The sequence below is a fragment of the Ananas comosus genome, linkage group 21 (assembly GCF_001540865.1).
Source record: "Ananas comosus cultivar F153 linkage group 21, ASM154086v1, whole genome shotgun sequence".
NCBI lineage: Eukaryota > Viridiplantae > Streptophyta > Magnoliopsida > Poales > Bromeliaceae > Ananas > Ananas comosus.
Genome location: NC_033641.1, coordinates 1,441,203 through 1,458,879, shown reverse-complemented (window position 1 = coordinate 1,458,879; position 17,677 = coordinate 1,441,203). Strand labels below are relative to the sequence as shown.

The 17,677-nt window shown below is 35.9% G+C and overlaps 2 protein-coding genes across 2 annotated transcripts; both read left to right on the top strand.

The window, feature by feature from the left end:
• On the top strand, positions 427-7,948 carry LOC109726254 (putative quinone-oxidoreductase homolog, chloroplastic). Its single transcript, XM_020255763.1, has 4 exons — positions 427-603; positions 4,636-4,777; positions 6,376-6,467; positions 7,079-7,948. The coding sequence occupies exons 1-4, from the start codon at positions 538-540 to the stop codon at positions 7,763-7,765; spliced, it is 987 nt and encodes a 328-aa protein (XP_020111352.1). The 5' UTR covers positions 427-537; the 3' UTR covers positions 7,766-7,948.
• On the top strand, positions 10,980-16,231 carry LOC109726465 (putative quinone-oxidoreductase homolog, chloroplastic). Its single transcript, XM_020256053.1, has 4 exons — positions 10,980-11,183; positions 12,940-13,081; positions 13,974-14,065; positions 15,372-16,231. The coding sequence occupies exons 1-4, from the start codon at positions 11,118-11,120 to the stop codon at positions 16,056-16,058; spliced, it is 987 nt and encodes a 328-aa protein (XP_020111642.1). The 5' UTR covers positions 10,980-11,117; the 3' UTR covers positions 16,059-16,231.

The following is a 17,677-nucleotide window of genomic DNA, read 5'->3' as shown; positions in this document are numbered from 1 at the left end:
TCGTAATCGGAGTTTGCCGGCGTTTGGGCGGAATCACAGAGCCCAACTACGTACGTGGGGGGTCTAGATATACAGTCCGTTGACGACGCGAATTTGTTTCACAGAACAGTCAATTTGCGTACGGTGCGAACTCGCCGTTTGCACTTGACGAGTGCAAAGTCGAGCTCCGATGTACAAATAAATCTAATCGAGTTCGATGGGTCGTAGTTTTCGTTTACCAAACACGCCCGATTAGATTCTAATTGAAAACTCAGCGACACGTGCTTTAACAGTGTGGTGTATCATACACCCCGGTGTAGGCAATAGTTTGTTCTTGGTGGAGGGCATTTTCGTAATTCAAGAGCTTCAGATACGTACGTGAACAACTCTCTCTCTCTCTCTATATATGTATTTGAATCCGGACGCTTAATTCCTCGTGCTCCATTCATTCGTCGATCTCGCTGTCGCTATAATTACTTAATTGCCCTTCTCCCTCCTCCTCCTCCGCCTCCTTTAATTTTCGTGCTCCGATCCTTCTCCCGTACCTCAACCTCGCCCATGGCGGGAGCCACCATGCGCGCCGTCCAATACCACGGCTACGGCGGCGGCGCCGCCGCTCTTAAGGTATTGGTTTGTTTTTTTATTTATTATTTTTTTCCTTTTGTTTTTTCATTTTTTGCTTCTTTTATTTGTACTGGTTAAAGTGCGGTTGCAACACAAGCTTTGTACAACAACAAAAAAAAAATTAACAAAATAATTTTTTTTTTTAAATTTAAAGTGTCGTAACATGAGATCGTGCCAAAAGTTTGGTGGTGGTGTGGTGCGGCTTGTCGATACGTACGGGTCACAAAAATATATATATATACAAATATAATATAATATAAAATATGTATTTTCTCTGGTACTATTATATTCTAGTTAAGAATTTAAGCGCTGTGATACGGTCCTGTCAAAATTTTGCCGGGATGATATGGCTCCTGGCATGTTGTGTCATGTCAATGTCTGTCAATCATAAAAATATGTATCTGCAGATATACTACGGCATAAAATATATATTTTATTTAGTCTCACGATACTTAATTACTATTTAAGTGCCGGCATATTGGATAGTGCCAAAAATTTGCACGTGCCATAAGTAACCACGCTCATAGTGTCATTTGGATGTGCCTTGATTAGAAAAAATATCTGCATGCAAATACAATATGATATATATATATATATATATATATATATATATATATAGAGAGAGAGAGAGAGAGAGAGANTATATATATATATATATATATATAGAATTGAGCTCCTATGCTTTTAAAAGTACCAAGTTATTGGTGCTTGTAGATTTTTAGCCATTTGATTAAGAGATATACGGTTAGAATGATGTGGGCCCCTAGGGTTGAGTGGGTGGTTGGTTGAATAGTATAATCTAATGGTGGAAAATGATCCGAGAAATAGATCTAACAGTAAAAAACTTACAAGTACCAAATGCTCTGTGCTTTTACAAGCACCATAGCTAGACTATATATATATATAGTCTGGCTGGGGTACTATCGATAGCACCAAGCACTTGGTGAGCACTTAGTGCTATCGAGTTTTCTACCGTTAGATTTAACCATTTAATTATTTTTACCCGTTAAATTATACTATTCAACCAACCACTCACTCAATCCTAAAGAGCCCACGTCATCATAACCATACATTTCTCAATCCAAGAGTTAAAAGACTAATAGCCCCAATAGCTTGGTGCTATTTATAGTATTCCAGCCTTGTTTTATATATATGTATATATATATATATATAGTATGGCTACTATGCTATTAGGAGTACAGCAGCCCTTGTGCTCCTAAGTTCTTAACCGCCCATCAAATTTGATGGGTGGTTAGGGTGAATGGGAGGAGATAAATTGGAGAGAAATTCAAAGAGAAGAGAAATTGAGAAACCCAATTTCTCTCCAATTACTCTTCTCCCTTTCATCCTAACCACCCATCAAATTTGATAGGTGGTTAAGAACTTAGGAGCACAAGGGCTGCTGTGCTCCTAATAGCACAGTAACCCTACTCTCTCTCTCTCTCTATATATATATAGACTCTTATACTATCTATAGTATCGGAGCTCCGGTATTATAGTCTTGTTTTCAATCTTAGAATATTCAAATCAATAATCCACACTGTTAAAATTGATCTAGGGTATTTAAAGTTTTTAGGAATAATTTTTTTTTTTTGGCAGAGTTTACTTTATGATACCGTTTCAAAATTATCAAATTTTAATTGCTAATATGACAAGTTTATAGTTTAACAGTGTACAAAATCTAAATTTATTCAAATTTTGATAAAAAATACTTTAAACTATCTAAATCAAGATCAACATCCTTGATCTTCAATTTAAAAGTCCTATACTCAAATTTTAAAGATTATTCAATTTCCACCGTTCATTTTGACATGATTTGCTTATTAAGTAAACGATATCGAAAAAAACTCGAATTTTATTCCTCAGAATTTCATATATACTAGATCATATTTAATGGTGTGGATCATTGATTTGAATACCTTAAGATTGAAAACGAGACTGTAGTACCGTAGCTCCGGTACTATATATAATATAGTAGCCTCATTATATATATATATATATAGAGAGAGAGAGAGAGAGAGAGAGAGTATGGTTTCTATACTCTTATGAGTATTGACTTCTTTATACTCATAAATTTTTTGCCGTTAGATCTACCATTTTTGCCATTTTCACATGTTAGATTATACTATTCAACCAACCATCCACTCAACCCTAAGCGACCACTATCATCCGACCGCACATCCTTTCATCCAACGATCGAAAGCTTATGAGTGAAAATGGTCTATACTCATAAGAATATAGTAGCTCTATTATATATATATATATATATATATATATATATATATATATATATATATATGAAGAGAGAGAGAGAGAGAGAGAGAGTTGAGCTAAAATACTTTTAGAAGCACCACCTCCTTGTGCTTCTAAGTTTTGTTTGGTTTGCTTTTGTGTGACGCCTCTACTTCCCAGAAGGTCACCCATCCTAGGATTACTTCCGTCCTAGCAGGGTTAAGAGTTTTAGTCCTATTATATCTTATATAAAAGACTACCTGGGGTTTCACATTCTCCCCCTATTAAGCTTTGACGTCCTCGTCAAGCTCAGACGCAAAAGTACCAAGCGATGGTGAGCTACGCTCCACTCACAACAGTCAACAGCATGAGAGTCTCACTCTCCCCGCTGTATAATCCTGCCTCAGCCGAGACTCATCTCACACTTCTGGCTGGTAATTGGCTCTGATACCAACTGTGACACCCCAACTTCTCAGGGGGTCATTCATCCTAGGATTATTCCCATCCTATCACGCTTAATTCTCTTAACCTCTTGAGTCTAACCACCACCCAAAATACTTAAGCCAGATTAAGAGTTTTAACCCTATTATATCTTATATATAGGACTATCTAGGGTCTCACTTTTTGGTTTTGAATGGTTAGGTTTTGGTTAGAAGCATTTTCAATCGAAAATTTTTGTTCGGTTTTGGTTTGAAAAATTGAAAAAACAATGCAAACTGAATAAACCAAACTGTATATTTATGTATGTATATGCGTACATATCTGTCGAAATTATTGGTTTGGTTCAATTTGGTTTTTCATGTTATTTGTTTAGTTTTGGGTTTGATTTTCCCATACTGAATTAGATCGGTTCAGTTTTTCATTCAATTCGGAAAGTTCCAATACTAAAATGTCACATACCTCATAGTTCGCGCCAAAAATTGCAATAAACCTAGGTTAGAGGATCGAAACTGTTATGCGCCTTATAGTTTAAGGACCAAAAGTGTAATTTACTCTAAAAGTTTAGATAATTTATAAAAGCTAGGAAATAAAGTGCAATTTTTGTCACACCTCAATAATACCACATCGGATAGGAATGGAGATGTGATTGAGTATATAAGAGACTTAGACACTAGTAATAATAACTGAGTTTAAATATTTTGACCGATAGTTTAGGCCCAACGAGTTATTATTGCTAGTGGGACGGGTCGTTATATTTGGTATCAAATTAAGCCGCTTCACCAACCGAAAATGTATGGCGGTTCTCTGCTGAGCCATTGTCCGAAAGATCGATAAGGTGATAGTTGATGCCAGAGTCTGAATGACAAGATAACCGGCTATACCAGGGTCTGGATGACAAGACTAGCGAGACGAGTCTCATATCGCCTGATGATCTTGCGCTGTGCGTGTGATTGGATTGACGAGGACGTCAAAGTCTTAACGGGGGAGTCTGTCACACCCCAATAATACCATATCGGATAGGAACACTAGTAATAATAACTGAGTTTAAGCATTTTGGGCCGGTGGTCTGGTGGCCCAACGAATTATTATTGCTAGTAGGCTGGGTCGTTACAATTTTATGCTAAACTTCAAGAACTAAAGTGTTTGCGTTTAAGATAAGAATCAATGCCATTGGTATAAATGCTATATAGCCATACTTTCCATCTCATGTCTGTGTCTACAGTTTTATTACAGAACGATAAATGCAACTTTGGTAGTGATGTAATGCAATTCAATTTAAATTTGTGCAATTATTACAAATATAAGAGATTGGCTTCATTTTCATTATTTTAATTTTAAAATAAATTCTGCTTACTACAGCATGAGGAGGTTCCAATTCCTTCACCGAAGAAAGGAGAGGTTTTGATAAAAGTAGAAGCAGCAAGCATTAATCCTGCTGATTGGAAAATCCAAAAAGGATTTCTGCGGCCGTTTTTACCATCTAAGTTTCCATTTATACCAGGTGAAAATCTATTTTTAAGTTTATCTATTGTGTTTTTCGCTTCATCTCGTTCGATAAATTTCTTAGGTGTACTGAAGGGGCGAATGGGGGTAAATTGGTTGATGCGAAGTATGAAAGATACCTACAAATCAATTTTCTCGAAATAGAATAAATCATTTTTTAAGTGAAGCGCGCTATCTGATGGAGTTATTAAGATTCCGTAATGGCTAAATCTAAAGTTCTAATTGGTACTTGCAAAAGAAAATATTCATTAAACTTTTCTCATACAAGTATCTTTTATATTGCAATCTAGTAGCATGGTATTAGTCGATGACCATGTCCTTATAATCATGTCCTTTTAAATGTGTTCCATCTCGAAGTGATTTATCATATTCCAAGAAAAATTAGTTATTAAATAGTCGGTAGATACAATGTGGTTTTCGACATATTTGTATTTTCGAGTCAAAAAGAGATGGGTAAACTTCATATACCATCCCTGTAGTTTCGCACTTTTTCATTTTAGTACTCTGTGGTTTAAAATATATCAAGTTAGTGTCATGTGGTTTTATTTTTATCTTTTTATTAATTTTTCCGTTAACATTTTGTTAAATTATATACAAAAAACTTCAGATACTCCATCTAAGTTTATCAAATATTCACTTTAGTACCTTTTAGTTTTAACTTTGTAGCTGATTTAACGAAAAAAAATTAGTGGAATCGATAACAAAAAGATAAAAATGAAACCACAGGATACTAAATTGATACACCTTATACCACAAGGTACTAAAGTGAGAAAGTGTAAAACCACAGGGGTGGTATTTAAAGTTTTCCCAAAAGAGATATACTAAATAAGATGTTCATGCGTCCAAACCAGCCTAATATATTATGCTTTGTTATCTCATCCTAGCATTTGGTGTTCAATATTTGCAACTTTTACCGACCGTCTCTAGAGCAAGTGACAAAGGGCTTGGTGGTTGGTATCCGAGACCTAAGTTCGAATCCTAGTTGATTCACATTTCCAGCTAAGTTTATTTCTAAATGAAATAAACGAAGCGGGTAGCGTGCTACCTATCTCTCAAAAAAAAAAATATTTGCAACTTTTGATATCAAGAAGCTTAGATCAAAAAGATCGAGAAATTCGAAAGTAAAATAAGTGAAATTATGAGCAGAACTTTTGACATCTTCTGCTCTATGCTTGTTCAGGCATTGGTATAAAAGGAATTTGATTGAATTAATGGTTAATTTAGTGAAATTTTGGTTTCTCTTTGAGCTCCAATTTAGTTAGAACCCATCTTTTTCATGATTTATTACTAAAGTAGTATTATGTAAGGCATATCAACTATGGTGGATTACATCTTCTTTCTTTCCATTTTTGCTGAAACAGAGTGCAGAGTCTGATACAATATTTTGGTTGGATTAAATTTTTTGGCCATTTTTTTTCATTACATTTCATTTCCTTTTTCTGAACATCATAAGTGCTTAAACAATCAGCATACGCTCGATTCGTTTCTATTATTTGCATTTCCCGGTTACACATCATTTTTTAGCTTGTAATTTGTATGTTTAGGGAGTTGAGAGTGAATAGCTAAATTTGGTTCTAATATTGGTCGAAAAAACAGTAACCGACATCGCAGGAGAGATCGTCGAGCTTGGTTCTCAAGTGGATACATTTAAAGTAGGCGACAAAGTTGTGGGCATGCTTAATTTCACGGTAAGCGACTTTCTCGTGCAACTATTCTTTTAGTTGGAGGGGATGCTGTAAACATTTACTTGTCGTAGATGCCCTAATTCTGGGAGAAACCTGATCCTCCTAGTGAATCAGCCATCCATCTGGTCTCTTCGTCAATCCTTACCCTCCGTGGTTTTATAGCGCTTTTCATTTTTCAAATTGTTTTCTCGAAGAGTGGTGGGCATAATTTACGTCAGATTGTTTTCAGAGATGAGATCGATGGCAGATTACTAGGTGCGGAGTTTAAAATCCATACATCTAGTCTCTTCGTCAATCCTCACCCTCCGTGGTTTTACGGTGTTTTTCATATTTCAAAATGTTTTCTCGAAGACCGGTGGGCGTGCTTTACTTTAAATTGTTTTCAGAGATGAGATCGATAGCATATCATTAGGCGGAGTTTGACATCCATACATCTAATCGCTTCGTCAATTCTCACCCTCCATGGTTTTATGATATTTTTATATTTCAAATTGTTTTCTCGAAGAAGAGTCATGGGCATGCTTTACTTCAAATTGTTTTCAAAGATGAGATCGATGACAGATTACTAGGTGGAGTTTAAAATCCATATTCTGAACTGACAATTGTACCGACAGAAAGGAGGCGGCCTTGCGGAATATGTCGTGGCTCCAGCAAGCCTCATGGTTCTTCGGTCTCCCGACGTGTCTCCAATCGAAGCCGCAGGATTGCCTATGACCGCTTGCACTGCCATCCAAGTCGTCAAGGACATCGGAACTAAATTCGACGGCACGGGTGAAAGACTCAACATCTTGATCACTAGCGCCTCTGGCGGGGTCGGTTCGTACGCTGTCCAGCTCGCCAAACTAGGGAACCACCACGTGACCGCCACATGCGGAGCTCGGAACGTCGAACTCGTTAAGAGCCTAGGGGCGGACGAAGTGCTCGACTACAAAAGCCCGGAAGGCGCGGCCCTGAAAAGCCCTTCCGGTAAGAAGTACGATGTGATCATCAATTGCGCGTACGGGCTCGAATGGTCTCATTTTAAGCCGGAATTGAGTGATACAGGGCGAGTTTTGGACGTAGCTGCCTCTCCGAAGACTCTTTTGATTTTTCTCTTACGAAAATTAAGTTTTTCGAAAAAGAAGTTATCGGTAATCTTAGTGTCGAACGTGACGGAGAAATTGGGATTCTTGGTTGAATTGGTGAAGGAAGGGAAACTGAAGACAGTGATCGATTCGACGCATTCGCTCGAGAAGGCGGAGGAAGCATGGGCTAAGTGCTTGGATGGCCATGCCACAGGAAAAATCATTGTAGAAATGTGATTGAATTGATTCAAGCATTATATTTTTGATGTGTTATATCATGTATAATGAACTATATTTGTTGTTGTTGTTGTTGTTGTTGTTGTTGTTTCCTTTTGAAACTAGGAATTTGTTACTTTGTTTGTTATGCATTTATGTACCCCATAGAAATGTTATTCATGTAATATAATAAGTTTGTACTCATGCAACAGATTTTTACAAGTTTGGTTTCATGCAATAAATTAATATCTATTTATTTGGTGAATAGACTTGCCTATTTGGGTGAGTTTTTCTTTTTATTTTTCCTTTTAAATTCTTCCCTTTTTGTTTTTGTTTTCTATGTCAATACACATCTTGTTCTATTACACACATGAAAGAAAAATCCCTTCATTTATTTTTGGGTGGATGAGGACTAAAAAGTCCTTTTTATTTCCACGCTTAAGTGCATGTTGCCTTGTAAAATAGTTTCTCTACTTCAAAAAGCAGTTATAATATAAATATATACTAAGAGATAAGGGTTTATACGTACGAATACTAGAATTCTAGCTAGTGCTCCTACATACTGGATACATTCATTAATATTTTTTCTTATTTTTAGTTTTGGAGATAAATTTATTGTTCAGAAAGAGTAGTCTAAACTCTTGGATAGATGAGTGTAAGATTTACGACCAACTTTTGAATGTACAGATAACATCTCTCTTCTGCTAGATTACACTTTGGTCCTCAAACTATGAGGCGTGTGACAGTTTGGTACTCAATTTCAATTTACTATAGTTTTTGATACAAACATTCTAAATTATTGCAAATAAGTTCAACAATCTAATTTAATTAACTAAATACTATGTATCGCTAATGTGACTATTAAATATAAAAATATTAAAAATAGTTCTTTACTAGCTTAAGATTTGAGAGTACAATAGTTGTTTCGTATTATTTAACATGACATTAGAGCAGGAGGTTCTGAGTTCGAGTCACGCCAGGCTCCTAACATTATTAATTTTCTCCAATTTAATTTATGTCTACATCAAGGACCTATCAAAAAGTCTTAATCCCAGACGTAAAAAAAAGTGTTAAATATAAAAATATACAAATATACAAATACCGTTCTCTACTGGCTTAATCTTTTACAGAGTATAACAATTATTTCGTATTATTTAACAGTAACAATATTGTGACTAATAACACGATAATAATTAACGTCATACATTACTTTTACATCAGGGAGACGTACGTCAGCTCCGCATCAACTAAATTGAGTTAAGAATTCGTTTCTAATAATTTACAAATTTCGAATCAGAAATTACACTATATAAAAGTTGGAGAATCAAAATATGACGCGGCTGATAATTTGAGGATAAAAAAAAAAGGGTCAATTTCATTTGTGCACCTCTAAACTTCAAAAATATCATAGATGCCCCTACAAATTTGATTATATCACAATTATCCCTACAAATACTTATTATTTTTCAAATATACCCTTACCCTTACTATTCATCTCTTTATAGAATTATAAAATATTTAGATTATCATAAATACGATCGAAATGTCCATTTTGCCCTTAACTTCTAAAATTTTTTACAAAAATATTTTAGCATGATATATTTATTTTAAAATATTAAAATAAACAATAAAATATATCATTTTACTGCTGTGTGGTTTATAAAATAAGATACTTTATATCATTTATCTTAAATTCGAGATGCCAAAGCACAAAAATTAGTGCTAGTTCAAATAACTTAATTCACATCATGCATATATATTTAAGTTATATTTTGAATAAACTGTTTAACCTAATTTTAATGAGTCAATTGATACTTTAAATAATTTTTTGCTAAATTTTTTTTCAAAAATTTTGATTTTTTTTATTTTTTAGCTTAACTTGTAAGGATTATATATATTTTTTTAACTGACAAAAAACTTATTTCTAAATGTATGTTATTTATAAATTTAAAAGAGTGTTTATAAAATTATAAATGATTTTATAGTCAATTAAATATTTTAAGATGGTAATGACAATAAGGGCAAAGTTGGAATTTTGTTTGTTGTTTATTCAAAATTGATAATAAATTAGTGTGAAAGTTTTTTTAAAAAAGTTTCTCTCTTTTAAAAAATTATTTATGATATTTTAATTTTTATAGGGGCATTCGTAATATTAGACTTATTTGGAAGGATGGTGATGAAATTTTTCCAAAAAAATAATTCAGCCTCATATGTGATTGATTGAGTCGGACAGACATAGACGTGCGAGTGGAGCCGAGTCGTGTGTCTTTTTCGTTTTATTTTTATTTTTATTAGTTAATAAAATATTTTTTATTTGTGCTAATACGAAGTACCCATCATCGTGTGTCGTGTTTCCAAATCCATCATCATACACGTGGCGGAATCGTAAGACGCCACGTAGGAGAAAGTAGGACCCACCACCAGTCTCCACCCACTCCGTGGACGACACGGTGTCCACCTCACTTCTCGGTGTGAACACTTCGATGGGACGGCGCATATTGCCTACACCCGGTGTATCAAACGCCTTATGAACAGTTTTTAGCGTAAAAAAAAATCATAATAAGGATTTAGTTCAATAGACGCGAATCACAATTATGTAAAGGCTTAGCATCTCAAATTTAATATTTTTTTATTAGTTTCTCCATTAATACTGGTGCATATATAAGACATGCAAATACAATTAATTTAAGATAATTTGTTATAATGCTGTAACGATTCGATTCTGATGCGACGGATAGCATATAATAATTCTGATTAGACTTATTAAAAGTTTTAACAATAATTATTAATTAATAATAAAAGTTAAAGCTCAGATTCCAAGAATTAAAGGATTGGAAGCTTACATAAAAATCAAAATAAATTTGGGCGGAATCACATAACGTGGGGAGCCTATGCAGTCTGTTGGTGGTGTGAATTTGTCTCATAGAGCAGTCAGTTTGCGTACTGCGCGAACTCGTCATTCGCACTTCATGAGTGCAAAGTCAAGCTCCTCTGAATAGATAAAACTAATTGAGTTGGATGGATTGTAGTTTTCTTTTACCAGACACCTTTCTTAGATTCTAACTGGAAACTATGTGACAGGCACTTTAGCAGTGTGGTGTATCATACACCCGGTGTAGGCAATAGTCTCCTCTCGGTGGAGGGGCATTTTCGTAAATTCAAGATCACTCCTACCCCCGCTTCAAATACGTACGTACACAACTCTCTCTCTCTCTATATATATATATTTGAATCCGGACGCTTCCTCCGCTCGATTCATTCGTCGATCTTGCTGTCGCTATAATTACGTAATTGCCCTTCTTCCTTATCCTCCTCCTCCGCCTCCTTTAATTTTCGTGCTCCGATCCTTCTCACCCGCACCTCGACCTCGCCCATGGCGGGAGCCACCATGCGCGCCGTCCAATACCACGGCTACGGCGGCGGCGCCGCCGCTCTCAAGGTGCGATCTCCTCCTCCCATGGCGAAGCGGCGCCGCGCCGCGCCGCGCCGCGCAGCCCCCCGTCGATTCCTTTTACTTGTTTTGCTTTTTTAACGCTTAATTTTTGTTTAATTAGAGTTTAATTGGTCGAATCTTGTATTTTTGTTATATTTTTGAAGTGGCGTGGAGTTCGGGGGATTCCTGGGGTGTTGTGAAACGGTCGTTGCGAGGGGATTTTTATCATGGTTGCTTAGTATTTGTTTAATTAGGGTTTTCATTTGATTCGTGCATGAGTATATTTTTTAAAAATAGTTTGGGGTTTGGGGTTTGGGGATTCGTGGGATGTTGTGAATTGGTCGTCGCGAGGGGATTTTCTTATCGTTTCTATGTATTTGTTTAATTAGGGTTTCATTCGCGTAAGCCTTTTTTGGGGGAATTGTCGAATGTTGTGAAATGGTCGTTGCGGGGGGAATATTATATTATTATTGTAGAAGAGCTGGTTAGGGTTTCTATTGAACAAAATGGACTCTCTTCTCTCTCTCTCTCTCTCTCTCTCTCTCTCTCTCTCTCTTTAATTCCTTAGTTTTATGATAGGTTGGTTAGTTGTATGAGGAAATAGGGTAAACAAGTTTACTTTTTCTTAGTTAATTTTCGTTTTAAGGTTGTGATTAATATGAAATCAAGGTGTAATAACTGAAATTTATTTTACGGAATTGTGAATTAGAATACTATGCTTGTGGAACAACCCTTCATCAATTTTTTTTTTTTTTAAATTGAAGTTGTTGAAAAACGGTGTTTTGATATTTTATAATCAACACATCCTAGGATCCTTGGCTCGAGTTTGTTTGATGGTCCCAAGAAGCCAAGTTTAATTTAAGGAGAGGTAAAATTAAATAAGACTAGGAGTTTGAAACGACTTAAATTGAGGATCCCCTACATTGTTACCACGAAACAAATATTCTTACTGAAAGCTTAAGCCACGAGCGTATGGTATTTTACTGTTTTTTTATTTGTGGATTGAAAATGGTAACCAACAAATCCAAAAGCTCGAGTTGAAGGAAAAGGCGCACCCCATCACACTTAAAGTGTATAGATACATTACCGCTCGCGGGCCTCGACTGTGACTCGGCTTAACCCGGCCTCTGCCATCGACAGGATGCTGGCCCATTTGCTCTTGCTTATAATTTTCTGGGGTGTCTGTTCCCTGCACAATTTTGTGTTTGTACGTGAGAGCAGATGTGCTTGATCATATTCTTCATGGTCACATATGGTATTTCCTTTTTCTTCTTTTTTTCCTTCAGAAGACACCTGTCACGAAATATCTGATGGTTTATGTAAACCTATCTTCATAATCAAAATTCCAAATTACTATATATCCAAGAAAAAGTGGATTAGGAAAACTTCTTGGTGTGTGCTATCTTTGCCACCTTATATAATTATAATCATCTCTTACTTTGATTAAACTTGTGTGCATATGCAAGAGATACAGAACATGCCAAGAAAATATTATCCATGATAAGATTAAATTGATGGTTGGATAAGCCCGATAATCTACTTCACAGGATATGTCTCTGGTTTAAGTCTAGATGATGCAGCTGTGACAGGAAAAGGAATAGAAGAAGCATCTAACTTGGTTTTGCTACACCTGGCAATTTCTTGTTTAGTTTTCAATATTAAAATATGTACATGATGATACAGAGAAAAAAGTTTCAATTCATTGTATCTCTGAGATTTAACATTTTGTGTTAATGGGTTACGGGTATGACGGTAACTGCAGCATGTTGAGATTCCAGTTCCTTCACCAAAGAAAGATGAAGTGCTCTTGAAAGTGGAAGCTGCAAGCATCAACCCAGTTGACTGGAAAATCCAGAAAGGAATGCTACGGCCTTTCTTGCCTCCGAAGTTTCCATTCATACCAGGTAATGTTCAACGCAATTACTTTTGAGGAGAACACACTGTATCATTTGAATTTTACCTTAGATTAGCTACAAGTCCCTTGTGTACCCTGCCATGTTGTTAAGTTTGGTGACGAATATATGATAGTAAAATGGCTGCTGTACTTATTTTCCATATTTTCTTATATAAATTTTTCCTTTTCTTGATGCAGCAACAGGATACTAATTATTAATTTGTATATATACTCGATCAAGATCTAAATACAGAACTGTGCATCCTCTGATACTCTTCTGAAAGGCTTTTCTACCTACATATATATATTTTTTGAATGTCAAGTATTGGAGTTTTGTTTTTTGCTTATTTCTCAAAATCTCTTATTCACAAGGTTTCATGGTCTGGATATCAAAAACATTCGAAGATGGAACGCTTTTGTAAAGCTTTCTGAAAACAGTGAGGAGGAGAAGAATTCCACAACTGTGGAGAGAAACAGAAGGAAAAAATAATAAAATCACTGAATTGACTAATTAAGAGGAAAATGATAGGGTAGACTTTTTCAGCAGATTGATATTGTATTTTGCATGAAAATTCAGAAAAAATTAGTTGCTTCTGAGTGAATTCCTTTTGGAAACTAAAATTTCCATTTTCTTTGGTGTCTCAATAGACTTTAATTTCACCCAGTGTTAAATAAGTTACTCTGTTTTACAACCGCATTTCTGTTTTTTTTTTTTTTCAAACTCCTTCCTGCACTTCCTTTATTTTTAATTTTACCTGATGTAGCGTCCAATTTTTAAGCCTCATTCTTTCCTGGTTTTGTTTCCTTGTTTCAATATCTCTTGCTGTACTTGCTAAACAACTTGATACATTTATTTATCAGTTTCTAGAACAAAATCAGCAACTAATTGTTGTTTGATGCAGTTACTGATGTTGCTGGAGAGATTGTTAATGTCGGTTCGGGAGTGACTTCTTTCAAGCCAGGCGACAAAGTCTTGTCTCTGCTTGCATTCGGGGTAAGCATGCTGTTATTCTTCACAATCAAGCTTCATTGGAAGAACATGATGTCTTTTACTACTACTATCTGTATTCATTTTGATCAATGTATCTTTTCAACGGTGCTAGAATTCACCTAATGGTATAGATACTATTGCCTAATTTCTCTACTTGTTAAAAGGAGTAAATCTAGAACTTGTTCGGTTTGAAGTATTTGAGATTTGGAATAGAAATCAGAATAAGTCATAGCTAGTGTTTGGATTGAGAGATTGACATTCCAATCCCCATTCCAGGGGAGATTCAAATCCCTCAAAGGTGACTCCTACCTTAGAGGTGGGAGTCAACTTTGATTCCGGAGTGATGGAAAAAAGAATTTTCTTTTTTCCCACTAATAATTATTTGAATTCAAATATAAATCTAATTACAATTTATTATATTAAATCATAATTTCAGATTTAAATTTGAAATATGAATTTTAACTTTAATTATAATTTCTTAATTTTTAATTTAATATTACTAAATTTAAATTCTGACTTTGACCTTGAACTTGAATTAAAAATTCAAATTTTAAATTTTGGATTCAAATTTTAATTATGAATTTGAATAACAAATTTAAATTTTAATGAAAACTTTTTGAATTTCAATTTGAACGTGATTCCAATTCCGATTCCTCTTCTGAACCAAACAGATTATTGTTTTTATTATTCCGCTTTCAACTCCGGTCCATTCCCATTCCTATTCCGATTTTGATTCCTATAATAACAAACCAAACATGCTCTTGGAAGTAAACAGGAGTGTTTACTTCCACGTCATTTCCAATGACGGGAAATTTGAATAAACTATTAGCACTGTTAAGCTTGATGGCTATTTGAAATTTCTAAGAACTGAATTTCGTGATATTTCGACTTCTTTGTCTAATATTCAAACAGCTTCAAAATTGACAGTATTTAAAGGTTAATATTAGTTGGACTGGAAACCACTTGATCAGTTGATAAATCATGTTATAAAATCACGAGATTTTATTCCTAGCAAGTGCAAATAGTCTATATCATGCTTAACCATGTCATCGATTGTTGATATGGATGCCCGCTTCTCAAAAGTAATGCAGAAGTTAGCAAGCCTGTTTACTTCTAGTAGTGTAGCCTTACTCTATTATAAGAATACTGGCACTATGTAAGGGAGCACAACAGTTCATTTAGTTTGCATTCTGTTGTTCAGATCATTAAAAATTTGAGAGATGCTGTACTATTATTACTGGGCACTTGTACACTCCATATATTCTTTGGTTATGTGCATAAGATATGGTCTATATTTTGATAATGACAGCAAGGAGGCGGCCTCGCCGAGTATGCCGTGGCCCCAACCAGCCAGACGGTTGAGCGGCCGCCCGAAGTCTCTGCAGCCGAGGCCGCGGGCCTCCCCATCGCCGCCACAACTGCACTGCAATCGCTCAAGCGCGGCGGAGCCAAATTCGACGGCACTGGTAATCCGGCAAATGTCCTGATCACCGCTGCATCAGGCGGCGTCGGTCTCTATGCTGTCCAGCTAGCGAAACTCGCCAACCTCCACGTCACCGCCACCTGCGGTGCCCGCAACATAGAGCTTGTGAAAAGCCTGGGGGCCGATGAGGTCCTCGATTATAAAACCCCCGAGGGCGCGAGCCTGAAGAGCCCTTCTGGTAAGAAATATGACTGCGTCGTGCATTGTGCAGTCGGGATCGGTTGGTCTACATTCGAACCGAACTTAAGCCCTAACGGGAACGTCATCGACATCACGCCAAACTTCTCGGCTATACTGAATTCTGCCATCAAGAAGCTGACCTTTTCCAAGAAGCAGTTAGTGCCGCTGTTGGCGATTCCCAAAAAGGAGGATTTGAAGTATCTGGTTGAGTTGGTGAAGGAAGGGAAGCTGAAGACGGTGATCGATTCGAAGTATCCGCTAAGCAAGGCGGAGGAAGCTTGGGCGAAGAGCATAGAGGGCCATGCGACTGGTAAGATCATTGTCGAGATGTGAGAAGTCGATCGATTTAAGATCTGAGACTATTGATTTGTAGATAATAATATAAGTCGACAGCAAAAATTGAGTCTCGTGGTGTTATATGTAAAGAGTTGATGAAACAGAGGCTTTAACTTGCTACTCAGTAAATATATTATATGAAAGTATGCGAATGCTTTTGATTTTTTGTACCAAGTGTTGGTTGAACTGTCTTAGCTTATATATATGTTAGTTCTGTGCTCAGAAGTTGGTGGGTTATTTCATGATTAGTAGTCCCTGAACAATTTCTGTGCCTCTAACTCGCCCTTTCTTGTATGCTTGTTACATTTCTTTGTAGACTTGTATATTTAAGATGCTATTTAGGACTTTTTTGCATTTGTCCCCCTCAAAAAATTTTTTTTCACAAATAGTCCCATCAAATTTATAATTACAAATTTGGTCCTATCCTCGCCACGCAAGCCCCACGCTAGAGAGAGGGACTTTTAAGTTAAATACGGTGAATGGTTCACCGTATTTCTTACTTATATTTCTCCTATTCTTCCTTTCAATACTTATATTTTTTCGCAATACATATATTTGTATTTTTCCAGAAACGGTGAACCATTCACCGTATTTAGACACGGTGAATGAATTACCGTGTTCAACTTATTCCAACACCTCCCCTTGCTTGCGTGGCGCTTACGTAGCATCTACGTGACGGGGACGGGGCCAAAATTGCAATTATAAATTTGGTAGAGTTTTTTGTGAAAATAAATTTTTTTAGGAGGCCAAATGCAAAAAAAGCCCTGCTATTTATTTTGAGATGGTATTAAAGACAACATTCCTTTTGCACTGTTGTTCTATGTAATAGGCTCGCAGGATATCTATTATCTATCTTGTTTGTTAGCAAATTTAAACTTGTAGGGTTTTTCCACTAGTCTCTATGGAATTTTACGTCTATTGAAAAATTATAAGGCATTACTAAATGCGAGATAATCTTCGGTCCGTATGAATTATTCTTTCCTTTGAGAAATGCTATTTGAATAGAATTATTTGAAAAGGACAAATGCTAATTGAGGCATACAAAATATACAGTGAAGGAGAAAGTTGTTAGGACATTGTGCTACTTGGTATCAGGATTATCTTAGGATCCTGAATAAAATACGATATCAAGAGACGAGGGTTTACCAATTTATAGAAGTTGGATAGTAAATAATGCCCAACAAATTCAAGATCATAATCCTACCACAAAGGTTGGGCTTGGACAAAATTGGCTTCAACAAACACTACCTACACCCCAGAAAATTAGCTTCAACAAATACTATTACACCGACCATCCCTAACGCAAGTAGCAAAGGACTTGATGATTAGTACCCGAGGTCACAAATTCGAATCCTAGTTGATTTACATTTCTAGCTAAGTTTATTTCTAAATGACATAAACGAAGCAGATAACATACTACCTATCTCTCTCTCAAAAAAAAAAAAAAAAAAAAAAAAAAACTATATTACACCCCTGCAGAACCACCCGCAACCTATCATGACCCCTAACATATTCTAATGGTTAGACCCTCTGCTGTCTGAACTCTGAAGTCGCTCTATCATCTTATCCTGCCCAATCCAACCAGAGTAAATATAATGAAAGCCTAGATCAGAGTC